General features: G+C 45.9%; 1 protein-coding gene across 1 annotated transcript in view; it reads right to left on the reverse strand.

Annotated features, from left to right (window-relative positions):
* Positions 1 to 23630, reverse strand: part of LRP12 (LDL receptor related protein 12) — a 57042-nt gene that overhangs the window by 7650 nt on the left and 25762 nt on the right. The window contains exons 3-7 of the mRNA XM_040432570.1: positions 17275 to 17331; positions 10824 to 10959; positions 7924 to 8126; positions 5701 to 6793; positions 1137 to 1269 (exon numbers count right to left, since the gene is read on the reverse strand). Coding sequence (XP_040288504.1) covers positions 1137 to 1269; positions 5701 to 6793; positions 7924 to 8126; positions 10824 to 10959; positions 17275 to 17331 — 1622 coding nt within the window. The remainder of the gene's footprint in view (positions 1 to 1136; positions 1270 to 5700; positions 6794 to 7923; positions 8127 to 10823; positions 10960 to 17274; positions 17332 to 23630) is intronic.

Below are 23630 nucleotides of genomic sequence, written 5' to 3' on the forward strand. Positions count from 1 at the left end.
CATTCCGTTTGCTCTCCTTCCTAATAGAAGTCTATGGAAAAGCATAACGGATCCGTCTGCGTCCTGTTATGCATAACGGAAAACAAAGTCCTCTCGACAGGACTTTGTTTTCCGTCTTGCATAACGGGACCCAGACGGATCCGTTATGCTTTCCCATAGACTTCTATTAGGAAGGAGAGCAAACGGAATGCCTTATAAAGGCTTCCGTTTTGCATTCTGTCTGGGCATTCCGTTATTTTCCGTTATAACCATGTTATAACGGAAAGCCATAACGGAATCCCTAACGCTAGTGTGAACCCACCCTTTTGGTGGACTGAACGCAACCATGCCAAAATGACATTGGTTTTGATGCCAATATAGTGCTTTAGGTAATTTGGAGGGAGGGGGGTATTGGTGCTGTCTGATCACTGAGGTCCCCACCGATCTAGGGAATGGGGTCCAACACCCCTCAGCTGTCACCTTGTAGCTTTGGAGGTTACCTCTAAAACTACATAGCGCTATCCATTGTGCAGTGGACGGAGCTGGTAACTTCAATGTTTGCTGCCCTGCAGTGACCAGTTCAGTCCTCTACACAATGCCCAGAGCAGGTTCCAGTGGCAACCTCGTGCCAGAGCTACAGGATAACTGCCGATCAGCAGTGGTGAGGGGTGTTGGACCGTGTCCATGTGCGATACTGACGGCCTATCCTCAAAAACCACCACACAGTCCCAGCTGCAATACCGGAACCAAACCAAGGTGGCATGGTTTGGAAAACAAAAGCAGACCCTTTTATTTACTAGTCATGGAAACCCCTTTAAAGGGAAGGTGCAAAGGTTTAAAGGGAATCTGTCAGCCCGCTTTTTGGACCATTATCTATAGCAACACTTGGAGTCCAGATCACTATTCTTCAGTTTCCTATTGCCCCCCATCCTTCCGGTGTCAGCGCTCAGGACTGCTGAAGTCCTCGCCATTATGTTAGAACAGCAGTCTGGACTGTGTATTTCAATGCGGCTTTGAGCGCCGATGGTGGGGGAACCGGCCGCAGTAGGAAAATATAATATCAGGATCTGGACTCCTTATCCGCCTGTAATGTATTACTGTAAATAGTCAAAAACCGGGCTGACCGATCCCCCTTTAAAAGAAGGCAGACATCTTACCTGGTTTGGAGAGCACACCGGAAAATCCTCCACTGGAGGGATTAACCCTTGAGCAATCAACTGGCCGTAAGACGGCGGGGCTTCCCGTCTCAATAGATCAGCCTCTACCCGTGAAAGTTGTGTTTCGAAGGACCTTTAAGAAGGAAACACTAAGGTTACAATTGGTTTTCTTTCGCGTTCTTATGATAGACCACCATAAGAAGTGACAACGACGTGTTTGACAGCATCGCTCCTCCTGCCTGTACCAGCCCTGCTCTCCTAAAGCCTGGCATATGTGCCGCGTCAGGCTATAGCAGAGAGGGCACAGGAGCCACGTGCTATGGAGCTCCTGCCCTCCTCGCACTGCTAGAAGCCTTTACCAATGCGGCATGAAGTCGTAGAGCGAGTGCAAGGCAAGAGCTAGCATGGCACATGGCCCCTCCACATCGCTTAGGCCAAAAAAAATCATCTTTTTTTTCTCTCCAAATAAATTAAAAACAAACATTTTTCAGTGAATGCTCCTCTTTTAAACAGTATACACAGCAGTTAGCTTTGCAGGCACCACTGGGTTTGGGGGGGGCTCACAGCACAGCATACTGCTCATACACTGGATGTAGTAATAACCAACTGTATTCGGCAAGCACCTACAGCCTCCCCTAGTGGTGCCTGCAAGCAATCAGAAAGGCACAATTTCATTGAATTTCTAGACAGGAAATCTAGAGCGCCTCTGTCTACTTAAGGGACATAGCAAATGGGTTTGTCCAGGATTTTACAAGAGGATAGGCCATCACTATCCCATCAGCTCTTCCCCTGTAGCTCAGGCTCTGTCCAATGTTTAACCGCCTGAAGGGAATGAGATGGGTGCTAGATGGAGCCGTGTAGTTCTTGCGCAGAGGCGATTGCAGGACAGCTGATTGGCGGAAGGTGCAGAGTGTCCGACCCCTGCCGATCCTGGGGTTAAACCATCACTTGTATAAAATCCTGAACCACCCCTTGAAGAAATCAATCAGAACAGAATTTTGGAATGGAGGATCTACATTCACTTTAAAACACGGTTTTCCCCCACGGACTCATTTCTGCACATTTATCGTATAAAGGGTCCAGTCACACATCAGTGTGTGTTTTGAGGATCCACAAAACACGGACACCAGCAATGTGCGTTCCGCATTTTGCGGACAGCACATCGCTGGCACTTAATAGAAAATGCCTAATCTTGTCCGCAATTACGGACAAGAATAGGACATGTTCAAATTTTTTTTTTGGGATCGGAATTGCGGACCTGGAAGTGTGGGTCCGCATTTCGGAACCGGGCAGCACATTGTGCGGCCCCATAGAAATGAATGGGTCCGCAATTGCGTTCCGCAAAATGCAGGAACAGAATTGCGGACGTGTGAATGAAGCCTAAGACTGCAAGTCCTACGATGCCGCTAGTTCAAAGGATAGGCCAGAACTTGCTGCTGTCCTGGCAGAGTAAATAGGCATTTGTGTTACACTTGTGTAAAACTGGCAAGTGTCCAAAATAAATAGTTACGTTATTGAGAAGATGTTTCCTCGCTGTCACAGGGAACTTGTTCTGTTAACTGATACAAGACGAAAACTGTGGCGGAGCAGATGGTCAGCCATAATGCGCTCAGTAAATGATTGTGGATGCGATTCCCTTTTTACAGGAACTGCCGCCTATGGAGCATCTGACGAACAGCCTGAAGGACTCTACAACTAGATCTCATGTGATCCAGCATTAAAGGGGTACTGCCAGCTCAGACATGTAGGCCATAAGTGTCCAACAGATGTGGGTCCCACCTCTGGGAAAAGCACCTATCCACATAAAAGAGGTCCTCTCCGTGCCCAGCTGTGAATGCAGAGGTGGCCGCACATCACTTCTCCAGCTTCTCCGACTCATAGCCAACTCACCAGTTACCAACAGAAAAAATGGCATGGTGTTAACACAGGCAGAAAGTGCTTAAACCCATATGCAGTTGTGTATTATATATATATACAGGGGAGCAAATCCTGCACTTGTGGCCCGTTGCTAATGGCGATCCCCAGCAAAAACGCATACAGTGGAGGATGCCCGCAGCCGACCACAAGTACCACAATAAACATCCTACACAAGATAGCAATTATGTGGATGTGATAACCAATATAATAACATTAGCAAAGACAGGTGCACTCTGCGGTCTTACTACTCTCACTACTGTGGAGGACATGTCTGAGCCCGAGCACCGCGCCAAGCTTTCTCAAGTAGCTCGGGACCTAACACTCACCTACCTGTGCCGTATGGGCAATACCAGGAGCCAGTGGGCGAATTACAGGAGCGTAAGGTCTGACAAAGCAAACTTACTAGTTACCTGGTCACCAGTTGGCTAATCTCTCAATTTTAACATCAGTATGAGGGTTTAGTAAGACCGCAGAGTGCACCTGTCTTTGCAAATGTTATTATAAAACTAATAATCAATGAAGATCTGACAAACTGTTTTTTTTAACACTAGGCAGGGGAAGATGCAGTTTTTTTCAGCCATTTTTTGCTTATAGAGAAGGAGATGGAAAAAAAAAAAAAGGGGGTTGAGCCCATCTGGGACACTGATGGCATGTCGCTATGATATCAAGACAGATAGGTATGTGTGCCATGTCAAGGACCTGAATGAAGGAAAAACACAGTGCGCAGGCTCAGCGTGCTCTCCATCCATCACTGTGGCACTTTTGAAAACAGCCGAGGGGGCCTGCCATAGCGGTGTATACAGAGTGCACCACACATGGCTATTTTTGGGAGCCCCCAAAGAGGTGAACAGAGGGTGGCCCCACGTACATGACTTCAGGGGTCCTGGTCTGGAGATGGACACGCTTCGTTTAAATATAAATAAATAACATTGCAGGAAAGCAAACAAACCACACCAATTTGGGAAAAAAACTAAACAAAACAAAAAAAAAACACCAGCAGCAACAACACCAGCATTTCATCAAAAGGCACAAAAAAAAAAAAGGAAAAAAAAAAAGAAAAGACAAACCATTCCCCAAAGGTGCAGTGATGGATGTATGAAAACAAATATTTTAATTATAGTTCTAATTGAGGGCGGGTTCACATCAATGTTATGAATCCCGTTATAACATGGACAGGACTTTCCGTCCTGCATAACGGAAACGGGACGGATCCATTTTGCAGCCCATAGACTTCTATTATGACGGAATGAATAACGGAATGCCTCTAAGGCAGGGCTTGACAAATTTCCTTGGAATCTAGGAGCCAGCTAAAAAAGTTAGGAGCCAGGCGGAGCCGCATCATAAAGCCCCTAGTAGGTGCCCCCATAGTGACCCCCCCCCCACTTCTCCATAGAGCCCCCCCAATAATGCTGTACCATGTTACATATACCGCCGCTCCGTCCCCGGACCCTATTGACTATAATGGGGACGGGGGTGGAGCTCCGGCGCAGCACGGCAGTTCGCGGTGAGAGGCCGCCGGACTAAAGTTGGACATGCAGTACTTTTAGTCCGGCGGCCTTTCACCATGCACTGCCGTGCTGCGCCAGAGCTCTGCCCCCATTATAGTCAATGGGGACAGAGCTGCGGTCCGGCAGAAGGACGGATCCGACAGGGTGAACAGCCTGCCAGATCCATCCTGCCGCAAGTGTGAAAGTAGCCTTAGTTCTATAGCTACTGAATGAGACAGAAGGGGGGATGCCTTTAACATATAGATCTCCTTGAGAAGCCAATTTGATCCTAAAGGGTTAATTCAAACTGTAATCTAAACTGTGTCATCTGTCCCTTCTCTCATCTCTCTGCTCCTGTCCCTTAATCTTATCACTGCTGCGAAAGCATCAGCCACAGCCTCAGTGTAACCTGTTCTAGACTCTGACTGACTGTTCTTTTAACTCAAAGAATCGAATGAGTCACTGACTGAGTCGGATCTTTAGATTCTTAACCTGTGACTCATTCGATTCCCTATACTTGTGTCAGTGACTCGGGCTCAGAGCTGCTAGTGCTTGCCTTGCCTCAGCTCTGATTGGTTGGTGGGCGGGGAGGGGAGGGGCTGGCAGAAGCAGCTTCCACTCTAGGATCAGATTACACTCCTCCCGAGCCCCTCCCCTCCCTGCTGCCAGCGTCTCTGCTATTGTGTGCTGTGACGGAGCTGTTTCACACGGTGCTGCCTCCGGACAGAACGGCAGCTCCGCACCCATCGCCCGGGCACCTTTGAAAACGGGCTGACAAATACCCAAGCGCCAGGACTAAATTCCTGGTCGCCATGGCGACCTGGCATTTGTCGAGCCCTGCTCTAAGGGAATTCCGCCATAGAATTGCGTTATGGTCCGTGGTAAAGGAATGCATAACGCAATTCTGCTTTTACCACCAAACAAAGCGTGAACTAATGTCATTACATGAAATTCGTTCACCTCTAAAACATCACCATGCAGAAGACCGGCTGCAGCCCTGGATAAAGTCTTCAAGACCATGGACCCATTTACCGGGGCAGATAATGGGCCCATAGCGAGCACCATTCAACAGTACAGCAAGATGACTGGAACTGGTTTACTTCCATTCAGGTGGTGCAATTAGTTAAAATCTGAACATTTTTCTACAATTTTTTTTTTACCTGCGTTCAAACATGCGTAGAGAGTAGAGCTTGCAGGTACAGCCCAAGGCAATCACCAGCAGCAGCCCACATATGAGGCTGCCAATCACTGCCGCAGTGATAACACGTGTGGGCACGATCACCGGACAGTTCTCCTCATCGCTGCCGTCGCCGCAGTCGTCCTGCGAATCGCACACCCAGCTTTCAAAGACGCATCTGTTATTTTTGCAGTGAAAGTTTCCGGGCTGGCAAAAGAAGCAGTTTTTCTCATCTGATCCGTTGGGGCAATGGTTCTGGTAATTGCAGCGGTCCGACCGCGGATAGCAGACCCCATTTCTGGAGCAAGGGAATTCATCTTTTTGGCACATGGAGCAGTTCAGCTCATCCCTTCCGTTGGGGCAGTGCCAGTAGCCGTCGCAGCGCTGCTGCTCGGTGTAACAGCCCCAGTTACCACCGCAGGGGATCTCCCAGGGGAGGCAAAAGCCGTCCACTTGGTACGTCGCATTGAATCCTCTGGCTGCGTTGACTTTATCGGCACAGAAATGGACCCGGATTTGACCGGAAGTTGAGACTACAGTAAGGGGAGCGTGGGAGTCGAAAGCGGTTAAAACCCGCAAAAGTTTACGGGAGTTTTCCTCCAACCCGTCATAAATTTTTACGTAGTCTCCATAGCCGGTCCCATCCAGCTTGAAGTCCGTAAAACGCAGGATAATTTTGCGGCGATCTCCTGTGTCGATAAGCCACGTGCAGTTGCTGCCAGGGGGGTAGAAATCAGGGTAGTTGGGGGAGCTGAATGCACCGTAGAAGTATTTCAGGGACTGCCCACAAGTAGGTAACTCGCAGTCAATCTCATCTCCCAGGTCCAGGCAGTCGATGTTCCCATCACATTTCAGGGAGTTAGGCAGGCAGGTGTAGGCTTTCGTGAAACGCGACAGGCACTGGAACTGGTTAGAAGCGCAGGGCTGAAAGGCCGCCTCCGTCGGGTGGTTCAGCTTGGCACATAGTTTCTCATCGGAACCATCGCCGCAGTCGTCCATGCGATTACATTTTAAGGTTTCGGAAATGCATTTTCCATTGTCACAGCGAAATCTGTTCCGTTCACATTTTTTCTTTCCTTAAAAATAATAGAAAAAAAATATATATATGTTTTAGCATGGTCTACTACCTAACACCAGCAAATATGAAAGAGATTTAAGTAAGCATTAGTGTAATTAAAGGGGTCGTCTTGGAACTTAAATGTTGATGACCTATTCTCCAGATAGGTCAAATATCTGATAGGTGGGGGGGGAAGGGGGTTCCGGCATCTGGCAGATGCTTGAAGAGGTCCGGTGAGCAGTGGCCTCCTTTGAGCTCCCAAGCCATCCATTGTATAGTGGCTGTGCTTGGAATTGCAGATCAGCCCCATTCACTTGAAAGGGACCAAGCAGCGTCAAGGCCATGAACGTGATGTCAAAAAAAAAGGCATCACCTGAGTGACTTGGCCTCTTTGAACATCAGGTAAGGGGTTTATATCTCCTTTGGTGGTGCAGCAGAGAACTTGACCTTGCTGCCAAGTTCCTCAGATTGCAGCTAAATGCTAGGCTTAATACAGTCACTGAGGTGCCTATTTATGGGGGTCCTTTTAGTTCCAAGCTACCATAAGCGAAGACTTAGATGTCAAAAGAAACCAGGCAAACCTATTGAAACTGTGTGAGCGAAGGCATAAGGAAGACTGAACAGCACCCACCAGCATTCTGCCCCGTGTATTCTGGCACATTTGCCCTACACAATACTGCGATATTAAAGGGGGTTTCCGACATTTTAATAATGACCTATCCTCAGGATAGGTCATGAGTATCTGATCGGCGGGGGTCAAACACCTGGGACCCCCACTGATCAGCTGTTTGAGAAGGCAGCACCGCAGCCTTCTCACCGCTTCCAAGGCCAGTGGCGTCAAGTTAATCGTTCACGCGGTCTAGGAGCAGCTCAGCCCCATGAAAGGGAATAAGGCTGAGTGCAATACCAAGCACAGCCACTATATGGTGCACGGCTCTGTGCTTGGTAAGCTGTGCTCAAAGGGGCGCCGCTGCCTTCTCCAAACAGCCGATCGGCGGGGGTTCCGAGTGTCGGACCCCCACCAATGAGATACCGATGACCTATCCTGAGGATAGGACATCAGTATTAAAACGTTGGAAAACCCTTTTAAGCAGATTCCACCCTAACCTACAAGTCGGCCAGCTCTGCATATAGGACTTCAAGACAAACCTGCAGCATAAGATAAGTGGAATCCTTTTCTCGAGATGTGGTCATCTGCATGAAACTTGATCCATACGTGGTCCTGTGAGGAGGTATACGGCGCTGGGATGGTAGAACCGCACGCCTTGGCCCCTTCAGAGTTCTGAGACGGACCTATAGATAGCCAGTCGAAATTGCACGTAGCTGATCCCTGAAGGTCAAACTCTTGAAAACTGAATGAGAAAAAAATATATATATATATTTTTTTTTTTAATAATGTACAATAAGGTCTATAACACGGGGTCTACACATCTATGGAGAAGATGCCAGTACATCCTCCCCCCTCAAATCGCACAGACAATAGTCTCCCCAGAATGACTCAGATCCGATTCATTTCTCAGAGCCCAGCGGAGGATGACGCTTGTAGTAAATGTGTGCTGGAGAGACGGTCATTGTGCCTGGAGCTGCATGGCGGTATGGTGAAAGGTGGAGGTCCAAAATACACATGAGAAACCCACTGACCCCATCTCCCTATAAAGATGCATGCATGTGGAGCGCGATACAAGCTGCTGGATGACACCATAGACCCTATACAGAGTATGGACTGGATGTGTTCTCAGCATACAAGAGGCAGACTCTGCCAGCGAGGCATTTCCACTGTAGGATTACATGGCAGCCATACAGATAAGGACAGTTCGAGTCCACCAGGATGGAAGCCACTCCATTCTAGCTCAGAGAGGGGATCCGGAGAGGGGGGGGATCACTAGCTATGAAGTCCCTATGGTCCAAAAAGGGGGTTAAAGTCCATATGCCCCAACAGTAGCATTAAAATTGTAAACAGTGACCAAAAAAAACTAACTAGCAGAAGGATCCGGCTTTGCACGGGTGTATTTCATCTATTTCATTTAATGTTTGTGTGTTGTTAAAAGATAGACAGTATCCACTATAAGGCTCCATTCACACCTCCGCAATTTCGTTCCGCATTTTGCGGAACGGAATTGCAACCCCATTCATTTCTATGGGGGGGCACGATGCGCTGCCCAGATCAGGAATTGCGGATCCGCACTTTCAGGTCCGCATTTCCGTTCCCGAAAAAAATAGAACATGTCCTATTCTTGTCTGCAATTGCGGACAAGATTAGGCATTTTCTATTAAGTGCCGGCGATGTGCAGTCCGCAAAATGCGGAACGCACATCGCCGATGTCCCTTTTTGCAGATTTGCAAAACACTTACGGACGTGTGAATGGACCCTAACAGTGACCTCCACAGCAGCCATCCCTTTATTAGTGACGTCCACAACAACCTGCCCCCTTAACACTGACCTCCATAGCGGACCATCACCTTAAGGCCTCATGCACACGGCTGTTTGGGTCCACATCAGAGCCGCCGTTTTTGCGGCTTGGATGCAGACCCATTCACTTCAATGGGGCCGCAAAAGATGCGGACAGCACTCCGTGTGCTGTCCGCATCCATTGCACCGTTCCGTGGCCCCGCAAAAAAAATATAACATGTCCTATTCTTGTCTGTTTTGCGGACAAGAATAGGCATGTCTACAATGGGCCGCCTGTTCCGTTCCGCATATTGCGGAAGGCAGACGGACGGCTTACGTTTTTTTTTGCGGATCCGCGGTTTGCGGACCGCAAAAAACGACACGGTCGTGTGCATGTAGCCTAACTGACCTCCACCGTTCCCTGCCCCCTTAACGGTGACATCCACAGCGCCCGCCCCTTTAACAGTGACCTCCACAGCAGCCCCCCACTATTAGGGACCACCACAGTACCCAATTTCCTTAACAGTGATGTCCACAATACCCCGTCCCCTTAACTGTGACCTGCACAGCAGCTTGCCCCTAGGGTGGCCAGGTCAGGTTTTAGGCCGGATAGTCCGTCTTTCAGACCCCCTGTCTTTCGTCTGGCGCAGGGCCTCAACGGACACAGGGATGTCCTTTTGAACAGCTCACTCTCAGACAGCAGCACTGTGTGGGAGGGGGCGTGACCTAACTAGGTCAGGGAGTGGCTTAGCGGGACATGGGGGTGGGGTTTTTTAAGTATGTCTTTTGAGGGTGGCCTGAATGGCCACCCTACCTGCTCCCTTAACTGTGACCACCACAGCGCTCCGCTCCCTTATCGGTGTAATCCACAGCACCCCGCCCCTTTAAAGCTGACCTACAGCAGTGAAGAAAAATGGCTGGGTTGTTATGGAAACCTGGAGTAAAACTGTGTGTATGTGAAGACTAAGGGCCTGCAAGCTTCTATTGGCTGATAAGAGACATGTGACCAGGGTTCTATTGGCTAATGCATTTTTTGGGAATATCTCAGGAACGGTACGTGCTAGAGAGCTGAGATCTGGTCAAAAACCTTCCCGGACACCTGATGTACTTGTGATTGTAAATGCGATGGTGCGGATTCCTTTAGCGGACATACATACACTCACTCAGCTTTATATATTAGATGTCATCATTTTATTCTGTGGGTTGGTACGATTACGATAATGCCATGATACTACTTGCACAGTAAAACCATTTTCTTACAAAATATTTCTAGTTTTGTCATAAAGGAGTATTCCAATTTCATCTAATACATTTGGACTATCTAATAAAGTAAAATACCAGTTCCCTACCATTTTCAAGATCTTTGCTTGCAGTCACTGAATGGCAAACGTCTTCGCTTACATTCAGGGAATGAAAATCTGTCCTGGTGACACGGTGCTCACGCAGGTGCACAGCTCAGTACCCTTATCAGAGTCGTGCACCAGGGTGGTCATCGCATCGGGTCACATTGTCATCTTCATACAATGGTTCAGCCGAACCCACCGAGTATGTGTATGGGGGGAGTCGGGGAAAAATCCTCCATGATTGTCTTCACATGTAGAGAGTAGGCCGCGGAGATGCACTATATGCACGGTCAGATATACAAGAGCGCACTACATACCTGATCGTGATGGTTTCTCCAGGGTTGGCACGGATGTACCAGCTACAGTTTATTCTCGACGGGTATTCTATAGGCCAGCCCGGACTGGTGATGATACCGCTAGGCTGTATGATCTGTTGAGGAATCCCTCCACAAGCTAGAAAGGAGAGAAAATACATTTTTAACAATCATTATAGCAAAAGGAAGCAGTCTTCTGCAGTCGGATTTGGAGATATAAAAGTGTGGATCAAAGGTTTAATAAAGTTGGAACAGTCCAGTGCAGGTTCGGTGTCTACCAGCAGGTGGCACTGTGGTCTTCATTACACATCCCTGGCAGCAGAGTTCAGGTCACGCCACACGTGCAAGATCAGTACTTGACCAATGCAGAAGACAAAGTTAGTCAGTAGCTCCTGACAAAGTGAAAGAAATGTGCATGACGCAAGAGCAAAAACACACAAAGGCAGCGGCAGCACCCTTCGCTGGGCCCTAGAGAGGTTCCGTATGACATACAGCTACACCGTGTACTGCAGGGCGAGTGTCACCATGTTGTGGCAGGTGAACTCACAATCTGACCAAAATGTGCTACAAGACCCTCAAAAGGGCATACGAGTACAGTAAATACAGCAGTGACCCAGAAATATTACATTTGTATATACTCCAGAATACTAGGGCCTGCAGGGAGCTGCTCCGCCTGTGGGGTTGTCTGCAGGACTACAAGTCCTATCCATTTCATGTAGTGCAATGTCTATGGAATCTCCTGGAGTGTGCAGCTGGCCCTGAGAATAAGCAGTACTTATCCTTCCAAGGAATAGCTAGAAGACTTGGTTTCTTTAAAACCGCTCGTCTTGCTGATGGGGAGCCTGGATAGGTTGCCTGAGGCCTTTGGGTATGTTGCGCTTACTGTAATCCGGCAGTACGCAGATATGTATAATCTGGCAGTACGCAGATATGTATAATCTGGCAGTACGCAGATATGTATAATCTGGCAGTACGCAGATATGTATAATCTGGCAGTACGCAGATATGTATAATCTGGCAGTACGCAGATATGTATAATCTGGCAGTACGCAGATATGTATAATCTGGCAGTACGCAGATATGTATAATCTGGCAGTACGCAGATATGTATAATCTGGCAGTACGCAGATATGTATAATCTGGCAGTACGCAGATATGTATAATCTGGCAGTACGCAGATATGTATAATCTGGCAGTACGCAGATATGTATAATCTGGCAGTACGCAGATATGTATAATCTGGCAGTACGCAGATATGTATAATCTGGCAGTACGCAGATATGTATAATCTGGCAGTACGCAGATATGTATAATCTGGCAGTACGCAGATATGTATAATCTGGCAGTACGCAGATATGTATAATCTGGCAGTACGCAGATATGTATAATCTGGCAGTACGCAGATATGTATAATCTGGCAGTACGCAGATATGTATAATCTGGCAGTACGCAGATATGTATAATCTGGCAGTACGCAGATATGTATAATCTGGCAGTACGCAGATATGTATAATCTGGCAGTACGCAGATATGTATAATCTGGCAGTACGCAGATATGTATAATCTGGCAGTACGCAGATATGTATAATCTGGCAGTACGCAGATATGTATAATCTGGCAGTACGCAGATATGTATAATCTGGCAGTACGCAGATATGTATAATCTGGCAGTACGCAGATATGTATAATCTGGCAGTACGCAGATATGTATAATCTGGCAGTACGCAGATATGTATAATCTGGCAGTACGCAGATATGTATAATCTGGCAGTACGCAGATATGTATAATCTGGCAGTACGCAGATATGTATAATCTGGCAGTACGCAGATATGTATAATCTGGCAGTACGCAGATATGTATAATCTGGCAGTACGCAGATATGTATAATCTGGCAGTACGCAGATATGTATAATCTGGCAGTACGCAGATATGTATAATCTGGCAGTACGCAGATATGTATAATCTGGCAGTACGCAGATATGTATAATCTGGCAGTACGCAGATATGTATAATCTGGCAGTACGCAGATATGTATAATCTGGCAGTACGCAGATATGTATAATCTGGCAGTACGCAGATATGTATAATCTGGCAGTACGCAGATATGTATAATCTGGCAGTACGCAGATATGTATAATCTGGCAGTACGCAGATATGTATAATCTGGCAGTACGCAGATATGTATAATCTGGCAGTACGCAGATATGTATAATCTGGCAGTACGCAGATATGTATAATCTGGCAGTACGCAGATATGTATAATCTGGCAGTACGCAGATATGTATAATCTGGCAGTACGCAGATATGTATAATCTGGCAGTACGCAGATATGTATAATCTGGCAGTACGCAGATATGTATAATCTGGCAGTACGCAGATATGTATAATCTGGCAGTACGCAGATATGTATAATCTGGCAGTACGCAGATATGTATAATCTGGCAGTACGCAGATATGTATAATCTGGCAGTACGCAGATATGTATAATCTGGCAGTACGCAGATATGTATAATCTGGCAGTACGCAGATATGTATAATCTGGCAGTACGCAGATATGTATAATCTGGCAGTACGCAGATATGTATAATCTGGCAGTACGCAGATATGTATAATCTGGCAGTACGCAGATATGTATAATCTGGCAGTACGCAGATATGTATAATCTGGCAGTACGCAGATATGTATAATCTGGCAGTACGCAGATATGTATAATCTGGCAGTACGCAGATATGTATAATCTGGCAGTACGCAGATATGTATAATCTGGCAGTACGCAGATATGTATAATCTGGCAGTACGCAGATATGTATAATCTGGCAGTACGCAGATATGTATAATCTGGCAGTACGCAGATATGTATAATCTGGCAGTACGCAGATATGTATAATCTGGCAGTACGCAGATATGTATAATCTGGCAGTACGCAGATATGTATAATCTGGCAGTACGCAGATATGTATAATCTGGCAGTACGCAGATATGTATAATCTGGCAGTACGCAGATATGTATAATCTGGCAGTACGCAGATATGTATAATCTGGCAGTACGCAGATATGTATAATCTGGCAGTACGCAGATATGTATAATCTGGCAGTACGCAGATATGTATAATCTGGCAGTACGCAGATATGTATAATCTGGCAGTACGCAGATATGTATAATCTGGCAGTACGCAGATATGTATAATCTGGCAGTACGCAGATATGTATAATCTGGCAGTACGCAGATATGTATAATCTGGCAGTACGCAGATATGTATAATCTGGCAGTACGCAGATATGTATAATCTGGCAGTACGCAGATATGTATAATCTGGCAGTACGCAGATATGTATAATCTGGCAGTACGCAGATATGTATAATCTGGCAGTACGCAGATATGTATAATCTGGCAGTACGCAGATATGTATAATCTGGCAGTACGCAGATATGTATAATCTGGCAGTACGCAGATATGTATAATCTGGCAGTACGCAGATATGTATAATCTGGCAGTACGCAGATATGTATAATCTGGCAGTACGCAGATATGTATAATCTGGCAGTACGCAGATATGTATAATCTGGCAGTACGCAGATATGTATAATCTGGCAGTACGCAGATATGTATAATCTGGCAGTACGCAGATATGTATAATCTGGCAGTACGCAGATATGTATAATCTGGCAGTACGCAGATATGTATAATCTGGCAGTACGCAGATATGTATAATCTGGCAGTACGCAGATATGTATAATCTGGCAGTACGCAGATATGTATAATCTGGCAGTACGCAGATATGTATAATCTGGCAGTACGCAGATATGTATAATCTGGCAGTACGCAGATATGTATAATCTGGCAGTACGCAGATATGTATAATCTGGCAGTACGCAGATATGTATAATCTGGCAGTACGCAGATATGTATAATCTGGCAGTACGCAGATATGTATAATCTGGCAGTACGCAGATATGTATAATCTGGCAGTACGCAGATATGTATAATCTGGCAGTACGCAGATATGTATAATCTGGCAGTACGCAGATATGTATAATCTGGCAGTACGCAGATATGTATAATCTGGCAGTACGCAGATATGTATAATCTGGCAGTACGCAGATATGTATAATCTGGCAGTACGCAGATATGTATAATCTGGCAGTACGCAGATATGTATAATCTGGCAGTACGCAGATATGTATAATCTGGCAGTACGCAGATATGTATAATCTGGCAGTACGCAGATATGTATAATCTGGCAGTACGCAGATATGTATAATCTGGCAGTACGCAGATATGTATAATCTGGCAGTACGCAGATATGTATAATCTGGCAGTACGCAGATATGTATAATCTGGCAGTACGCAGATATGTATAATCTGGCAGTACGCAGATATGTATAATCTGGCAGTACGCAGATATGTATAATCTGGCAGTACGCAGATATGTATAATCTGGCAGTACGCAGATATGTATAATCTGGCAGTACGCAGATATGTATAATCTGGCAGTACGCAGATATGTATAATCTGGCAGTACGCAGATATGTATAATCTGGCAGTACGCAGATATGTATAATCTGGCAGTACGCAGATATGTATAATCTGGCAGTACGCAGATATGTATAATCTGGCAGTACGCAGATATGTATAATCTGGCAGTACGCAGATATGTATAATCTGGCAGTACGCAGATATGTATAATCTGGCAGTACGCAGATATGTATAATCTGGCAGTACGCAGATATGTATAATCTGGCAGTACGCAGATATGTATAATCTGGCAGTACGCAGATATGTATAATCTGGCAGTACGCAGATATGTATAATCTGGCAGTACGCAGATATGTATAATCTGGCAGTATGCAGATATGTATAATCTGGCAGTATGGCGCAACGCGACACGTGTAATTTGGCAGTATGTAACTAGGTGCTCCCCTATAACGCACCGCTATGTAACTACGTACACTCCCTATAACCCGCCACTATGCACTGCCTATAATCTAGCATTACTCAACTATGTGCCCCCTATAACAGCACTATGTGCCCCCTATAACAGCACTATGCACTCCCTATACCCAGCATAACGCAACTATGTGCCATCCATAATCCGCCACTATACAACTATGTGCTCTTTATAATCCAGCATTCTGCATCTATGCACACCCTATAATCCGGCATTCTGCATCTATGCACACCCTATAATCCGGCATTCTGCATCTATGCACACCCTATAATTCAGCATTCTGCATCTATGCACACCCTATAATCCGGCATTCTGCATCTATGCACACCCTATAATTCAGCATTCTGCATCTATGCACACCCTATAATCTGGCATTCTACAACCAACTACTGAATTTAAAAACAGCTGGATGCCGAACGAAAGGAACATAAAAATCTAATAGATTTAATGGATTCACAGCTGCTCAGAAAAAACTACTTATAAATGTGTGCAAAATACAAGTACGATTCCTTTAATCTGGAATCAACAGAAACAGTAGGCGCCTGATTATCATATCTTGTGGATTACCAGCCCTGATAAAGTAGTAAAAAAAACCTCAAACTGCAAAATTCAGGATTATTGGCTGCTAAAATAAGAATTCACTCCCCCCCTTTAAAGGGGTTTTCAGGGAGGGAGGGGTGGAACAAAAATAAAATAAAAAACCCCCATAAAGGGTTAAAAATAAACCACACTCCCCGATTCCTCAATGCTGTGGGCCTGCTCTCCACTTCCTGGTCAGGGACTGTCTGAAGAGGCTTTTTGAAGAGGTGTGAGTAGCGGGGAAGAGACCAGTGTCCGGTCGGCAGCGGCGATTTAGAGTACGGTTTGCTCTTTATTTTTTAACCCTTTGTGAGTTATTTTTTTTTTTTTTCTTTCCCCATGGAAAAACCTTAAAAATACAGACCTATAGCATGTCGGGTGATTTTTCTCTGCTGCCGTGCCTAGGATTCCTAGGCTTTAGGACACAGAGAAGCAAGCCACGGTGCCACATACATGAAACACAACCAAATCACTCTCGTCTCCGACAGACAGAACCCTTCCACAATCATTACGGGGGAGGCGAGTATACGGCATCTGTACACAGAACGTTTACTCCGTAACCAAGTGACGGGCGTCTTTTGCTCGCCTCTTCCATCTCCGAACGCCCGATAATCTTGATTTCATGGAAATCGCTGAATACAAATACATTCCCAACAGCCGGCTGATGCCGGGTTTACGTGGGCAGGAAATTAGGCAGTTGATTGAGTTAAATGAAATCTGCTCAGAGCAAGGCAGATGTCACTTTAATCTTTTCTGAATATTTCCAGAATTCAGCCGCTTCATTCCTTACTTTACATGCAGCAATAAACTACAACCGCGCGACTATTCAGAGGTGAAAACCCTCTCGTTTCCAGCAAGTTGCACTTTTTTTTTCCCTCTAATGCACACAAATGTGTTCAGTCTTTTTTTTTTTTCAACCACTTACCCTGCGGGAGCCCTGAAAGGTAGACATTTTCCGAGCGCTCACCATGGACGCCATATTCTAGAAGACAAAATAGACGGTATATATATATACACATATGAAAATTACATTTGATGCAGCACTGGACAGGAAAATTAGATACAATAAAAATTCAACATAGAAAAATTACAATTATAATATTTTGGTTTAGCTAAAAGGCAACCTCGGCATGAAATGGGCCCATTATCGGTGGTCACCTGGATTTTCCAGAAACAGAGAAACCTACAAACTTTTTCTAGAGTCCTGAAACGCAAAAGGATGCACAAGAAACAGGATGCACAAACTGATGCAAGACGGCCATAAGAAACTGTCCGTTTTTAATGGTCATCCCCCCCCCCCCCACTGTCGTGTGAGTGTAGCCATAGGAGCTAACGATCTTGTCTGGAGGACATGATGACCTGTGACTCCTGCTGTACTTGGGGAAATAGTAACGTAGTAGAACACGAGATAGCACACGTGATAACATAACGCGGCGATCTTAGGGGAAATGTATTGCAGGCGACTTGTCTCGGCATGTTAGCAGTAAAGGATTGATCTTCTACACAGGAAAGTACATGTATAACCTGACTCCGAAGAAGGAATGGAGGTGGGACGTGCAAGCAAGAGGGTCCCGGGAAGGTAAGGAGCCGGGTGTACAAAGTCATAGATTCGGATAATCCGACTGCCTCAGGAGAAGGCACTGGAGCATCCGGGTCACCCCGACATCTGTACGACACTAACCAGACGTCACACAGGTGAATGTACGGAGAAAGGAGCCGTATGAACGCCTCCCCGCAGGGGTTTCTACCTTCGCCTACAGTGTCACCCATGTCTCAACATCTGCATCAGGTGAGGACATGAATGATGCACATGTATCCGTCCGAGAACCTGCAACTAACTACCTTCTGTCAATCCTTCCTCTGAAAATGGTTGCGGATATATAGCCTCAGAGATCATCTTCTACACCGTCTAAAGGCCCCATTACACCGCGCAAATATTGTACGAGAATAATGTGATGGGATAATAAGTAGGAATGATTCAAAGACGAGCGACAAATTGCTGGTTTGTAGCACGCTGAAAGATCACCGTGGACAAGAAATGTATGGCTTCTCGTTACCAGATCTGTATAATGTGGGGTCGTCGGCTCGCTAACAATCTCACACATCTGTCCCCACCTTCACATGTAATAACAAGGGACGACCGCAAGGATAATAAGCAAAACTTTCATCAATAACGAGTTGCTACATCTTCGATCGTTTAGCGTGATCTGTATGACATCTGCTGGTGCGAGGCGACTTTCACACTAGTGTTTTTTGCTGGATCCGGCAAAAACGCTTCCGTTACTCGTAATACAACCATTTGCATCCGTTATGGACGGATCCAGTTGTATTATCTTTAACATGGCCAAGACGAATCCGTCATGAACTCCATTGAAAGTCAATGGAGGACGGATCCGTTTTCTATTGTGCCAGAGAAAACGGATCCGTTTCCATTGACTTGCATTGGGGGTCATGCTGGATCCGTCTTGTGCCGCATCCCAGGACGGAAAGCAAAATACAACATGCTGCGGTTTGCTCTCCGGTATGGGAGCGCAACTAAACGGAACGCAATGCATTTTGGAGCGCTCCGTTCTGTTCTGTCCCCATTAACAATGAATGGGGACAAAACTGAAGCGTTTTTTCCCCGGTATTGAGCCCCTATGACTGATCACATTACCAGAAAACTTAAACGCTAGTGTGAAAGTATGCAATAGAGATGTATAATGAAAACCAGCACTCTACATCTGGTGGTAACTGATGAAGAAGGCAGATCAGACCTTCGAAACGCGTATGGCGACTCCCCCACAAACCCGCTAAATATATTATCCTGGAAGCGCTTCCATATAAATCGACTTTACCCGACTATTTGGATCGAAAAGACCGTTCTACAAACATTCACGAACTGAACGCAGTGAATACGCGTGAGACGCCATACGAGTGACGTCACATCCACGTGGGACGCCGAAGAACCCGAACAGCCATCACAGAATACAGCGCGCAGCGAGGACGCTCCAGCAGCCGGGACACAGTCAGGGTGCAGCCCTTCTCAGTGTGTGGGACGCCACACCAGGCGCAGCACCCGACTGGTACATCACCCCCCTCTTTTTATTTTTTATTACTACCACTAACAGTGTCCGGCCAGCAATCTCTGCATTTATTTTTGCCTTAGCAAGATTTTATATATTTTATAAACATTTTCTACTGCGAACTGTTCACAAGGGACACCTACCTACCAGAGTGCCAACAAAACTATTGAAGGTGGTAACCACCGCCATACGACCACCGCATTGCTCCATTTGCACTCCCACTTTTGCATTTTACATTTTTTATTATTATTATTACTCTTAATATTTCCTTTCCCATTATTTCCTTAAAATTTTTACGGAAGTGATTATTACCAACCATTGCTGAATATTACCCTCTAAACCTAACCCTTCCCTATACCATCGATATAGATAATCAATCAATGCATATTTTTACCATCCAATCTACATTTACATCGATACCTCCTCCTCTGATTGGGTGAATCAGTCTAAACCTAGAGCACCTAGACATTGTACTGGCCAGGTGAGCCACCAGCAAGCCACTTTTTGCTAGTGTGAAAGTAGCCTAGTGGTACCTTCTGAAAATATAGCCATATACTTCTAGGAATATGGAAGGAGAGATGAAAGGTGTCTGGGACGTTTCACCTGCTCCTCTACGACATCACTGCGCAAGCGCTGAGTGGAGAGGAAGAGAGCGGGGAAGCTCCTGAGCATGTTTGTCCACCTCTGAATTCACAAGAAGGTGGACCACAAGGAGAAACAGCAGGGGGCTTTAACAGATAGACCATTTTATGTACTTAAAGGGTTTACCCAGGAAAAGCGGTTTATGACCTATCCTAAGCATAGGTGATCAGTGTCTCATCTGCGACACCCTGGAACCCTGCCTATCAGCGGTTAGAGAAGGCATGGAGCGCTGCAGCCTCTTCCTTGGCCAGTGACATCACTGTACATCGGTCACGTGGCCGCATGCAAGTCAATGGGGCCGAGGTGCAATACCAAGCACTGCCACTATACGATGTATGGCGCTCTCCTTGGAATGCTGCTAGGAGCCTGCATTGCTCAGAGCTCTGGTGAGCGCAGCAACCCCCTGAAACAACTGATCGGCGAGAGTGCCTGGACTTGGACCCCCGCTATTAAAGAGCGCAGCGTACGTCACTGCTTTTACCACCAAAACAATGGGAACTGCGACAGAACCCCAACAAGCCCAATTAGAAATTAATGGGACCATGAAGCAAAATGTGAACCTGTCCCGCTTTCTCATGACAGATCTGCAGCGTCTCCAATAAAAGCTAAATTTCCTGCAATACAATTTCTCTTCTTTATTTTACCACACTAGTTATGCCACGCACGCGGATCTTTCATATCAAACTTCTGATAAAAATGAATTTTTTAAGAAAATGGAAGCATAAAAGCAGGCAGGGACTAGTCTGACAACAGAGAAGCTGGAACTGTAAGTGGGTCTAATCCGATGTGCGGATTCCTCAAGTGCGAGCTCATACAAGATACAGGGTGTCATGCCCGAGGGCTGCTGCATTTTTAAAGAGCTAGCTTATAAAGGGATGATGGAACACAGCGCCGCTCGGTTATTCCTCAACCCAGCGCATCAAACAGCAGCGACATGAAGAGAACGCAAAACGCGCGAATGTTCCCCGGCACACGCCGGCTACACGGGTTGAAAGTGTCACATTGAATTTGCGTAGTGTGAGTTACTAGGCTGGTTTGGGCTGGGCTCCCCCTTCCAATTATCTTGTCCGTGTAAATATTTTATGTCATGGTAATTACCGGGAATGTAATTCCAGCCACACGGCACTATGACAGCCCGAACACGACCTGGAGCTACATCTTCTGCTTTTAATCCCTTAAGGACGTGGCCTAGTTCAGTCTTCAGGACGCGACCTCTTCGTTTTTTGTCATCCAGCTTCAGAGAGTTATAACCTTTTTTCATTTATAGCTGTATGAAGATTTTTTTGGGCAGGACCCGATGCATTTCTTTTTTTACAGTTGCAAGAAAAAGTATGTGAACCCTTAGATTTAATAACTGGTTGAACCTCCTTTGGCAGCAATAACTTCAACCAAACGTTTCCTGTAGTTGCAGATCAGACGTGCACAACAGTCAGGAGTAATTCTTGACCATTCCTCTTTACAGAACTGTTTCAGTTCAGCAATATTCTTGGGATGTCTGGTGTGAATCGCTTTCTTGAGGTCATGCCACAGCATCTCAATCGGGTTGAGGTCAGGACTCTGACTGGGCCACTCCAGAAGGTGTATTTTCTTCTGTTTAAGCCATTCTGTTGATTTACTTCTATGCTTTGGGTCGTTGTCCTGTTGCAACACCCATCTTCTGTTGAGCTTCAGCTGGTGGACAGATGGCCTTAAGTTCTCCTGCAAAATGTCTTTATTAACTTGGGAATTCATTTTTCCTTCGATGATAGCAATCCGTCCAGGCCCTGACGCAGCAAAGCAGCCCCAAACCATGATGCCCCCACCACCATACTTCACAGTTGGGATGAGGTTTTGATGTTGGTGTGCTGTGCCTCTTTTTCTCCACAGTGTTGTGTGTTTCTTCCAAACAACTCAACTCTGGTTTCATCTGTCCACAGAATATTTTGCCAGTACTGCTGTGGAACATCCAGGTGCTCTTGTGCAAACTGTAAACGTGCAGCAATGGTTTTTTTGGACAGCAGTGGCTTCCTCTGTGGTGTCCTCCCATGAAATCCATTCTTGTTTAGTGTTTTACGTTTCGTAGATTTGCTAACAGGGATGTTAGCATATGCCAGAGACTTTTGTAAGTCTTTAGCTGACACTCTAGGATTCTTCTTCACCTCATTGAGCAGTCTGCGCTGTGCTCTTGCAGTCATCTTTACAGGACGGCCACTCCTAGGGAGAGTAGCAGCAGTGCTGAACGTCCTCCATTTATTGACAATTTGTCTTACCATGGACTGATGAACAGCAAGGCTTTTGGAAATGCTTTTATAACCCTTTCCAGCTTTATGCAAGTCAACAATTCTTAATCATAGGTCTTCTGAGAGCTCTTTTGTGCGAGGCATCATTTACTTCAGGCAATGCTTCTTGTGAAAAGCAAACCCAGAACTGGTGTGTTTTTTATAGGGCAGGGCAGCTGTAACCAACACCTCCAATCCCATCTCATTGGCCTCCAGTTGGCTGACACCTCACTCCAATTAGCTCTTGGAGAGGTCATTAGTCTAGGGGTTCACATACTTTTTCCACCTGCACTGTGAATGTTTACATGGTGTGTTCAATAAAAACATGGTAACATTTAATTCTTTGTGTGTTATTAGTTTAAGCCGACTGTTATTGTCTATAGTTGTGACTTAGATGAAGATCAGATCACACTTTATGACCAATTTGTGCAGAAATCCATATCATTCCAAAGGGTTCACATACTTTTTCTTGCAACTGTATAATGGGGTGAAAAAGTTGCATAAATAATTTTTTTTGGTAGAGGGGAATGCAATTCTGTAGGGGTTAAACATCTATAGCTCGACTTATTATGTATACTTTTATTTCATGACAAAGCATTTTTTGGACAGAGGATTTTTGGATTCCTATACATTTTTAATTTTTTTTTGAAATTTCACTTTTTTGTGGACTTGGACATGCAATTACTTGAGCCTTCAAAAAATACATTGCAATACTTCTGTAGGACTTAAAAGGGTCTTCTGAAATATTTTTTACTGTATCTAACTGACCCCCATGATCTTCTGTTTGAGAAGGCACCAGTGCTTCCTAGGCCATGTAAAGTCACGTCCATCAGTCACGTGGCCTAGGTGAAGCTCAGACCACTGAAAGTCAATGGGACTGAGCTGCGATACCAAGCACAACCGCTATCAAATGACAGTGCCGTTTTCGGTAAGCTACGAGAAGGCCACAAGCCTTCTGCAAGCGCCGTTACCTTCTTAACCAGCTCATCACCAGGGGGTCCTGGGCATCGGACCCCACCGGTCAGATACTGAGGATAGGTTAATCAAAATATGTTGGAAAAACCCTTTAATAGGTACACAAAGATGGCAGACCAGGGGGCCACTGCAAGGCCCCCTGCCGCCATTTCAGCCACAACAAACCCTCGTACCCACCCACAGCACCCCCCCTGAAATGACTGGAGCACATATGCACAAGGCCACTCCATTCATTTCTATGGAGCTCCGGAGATGGGCAATTACAGCACTCTGCTATCTCCGGAATGGCCATATAAATGAATGATGCGGCCGCGATGCACGTGCGACCGGCCGCTACGGTC

The sequence above is a fragment of the Bufo bufo genome, chromosome 5, assembly GCF_905171765.1.
Source record: "Bufo bufo chromosome 5, aBufBuf1.1, whole genome shotgun sequence".
In the NCBI taxonomy this organism is placed as follows: Eukaryota; Metazoa; Chordata; class Amphibia; order Anura; family Bufonidae; genus Bufo; species Bufo bufo.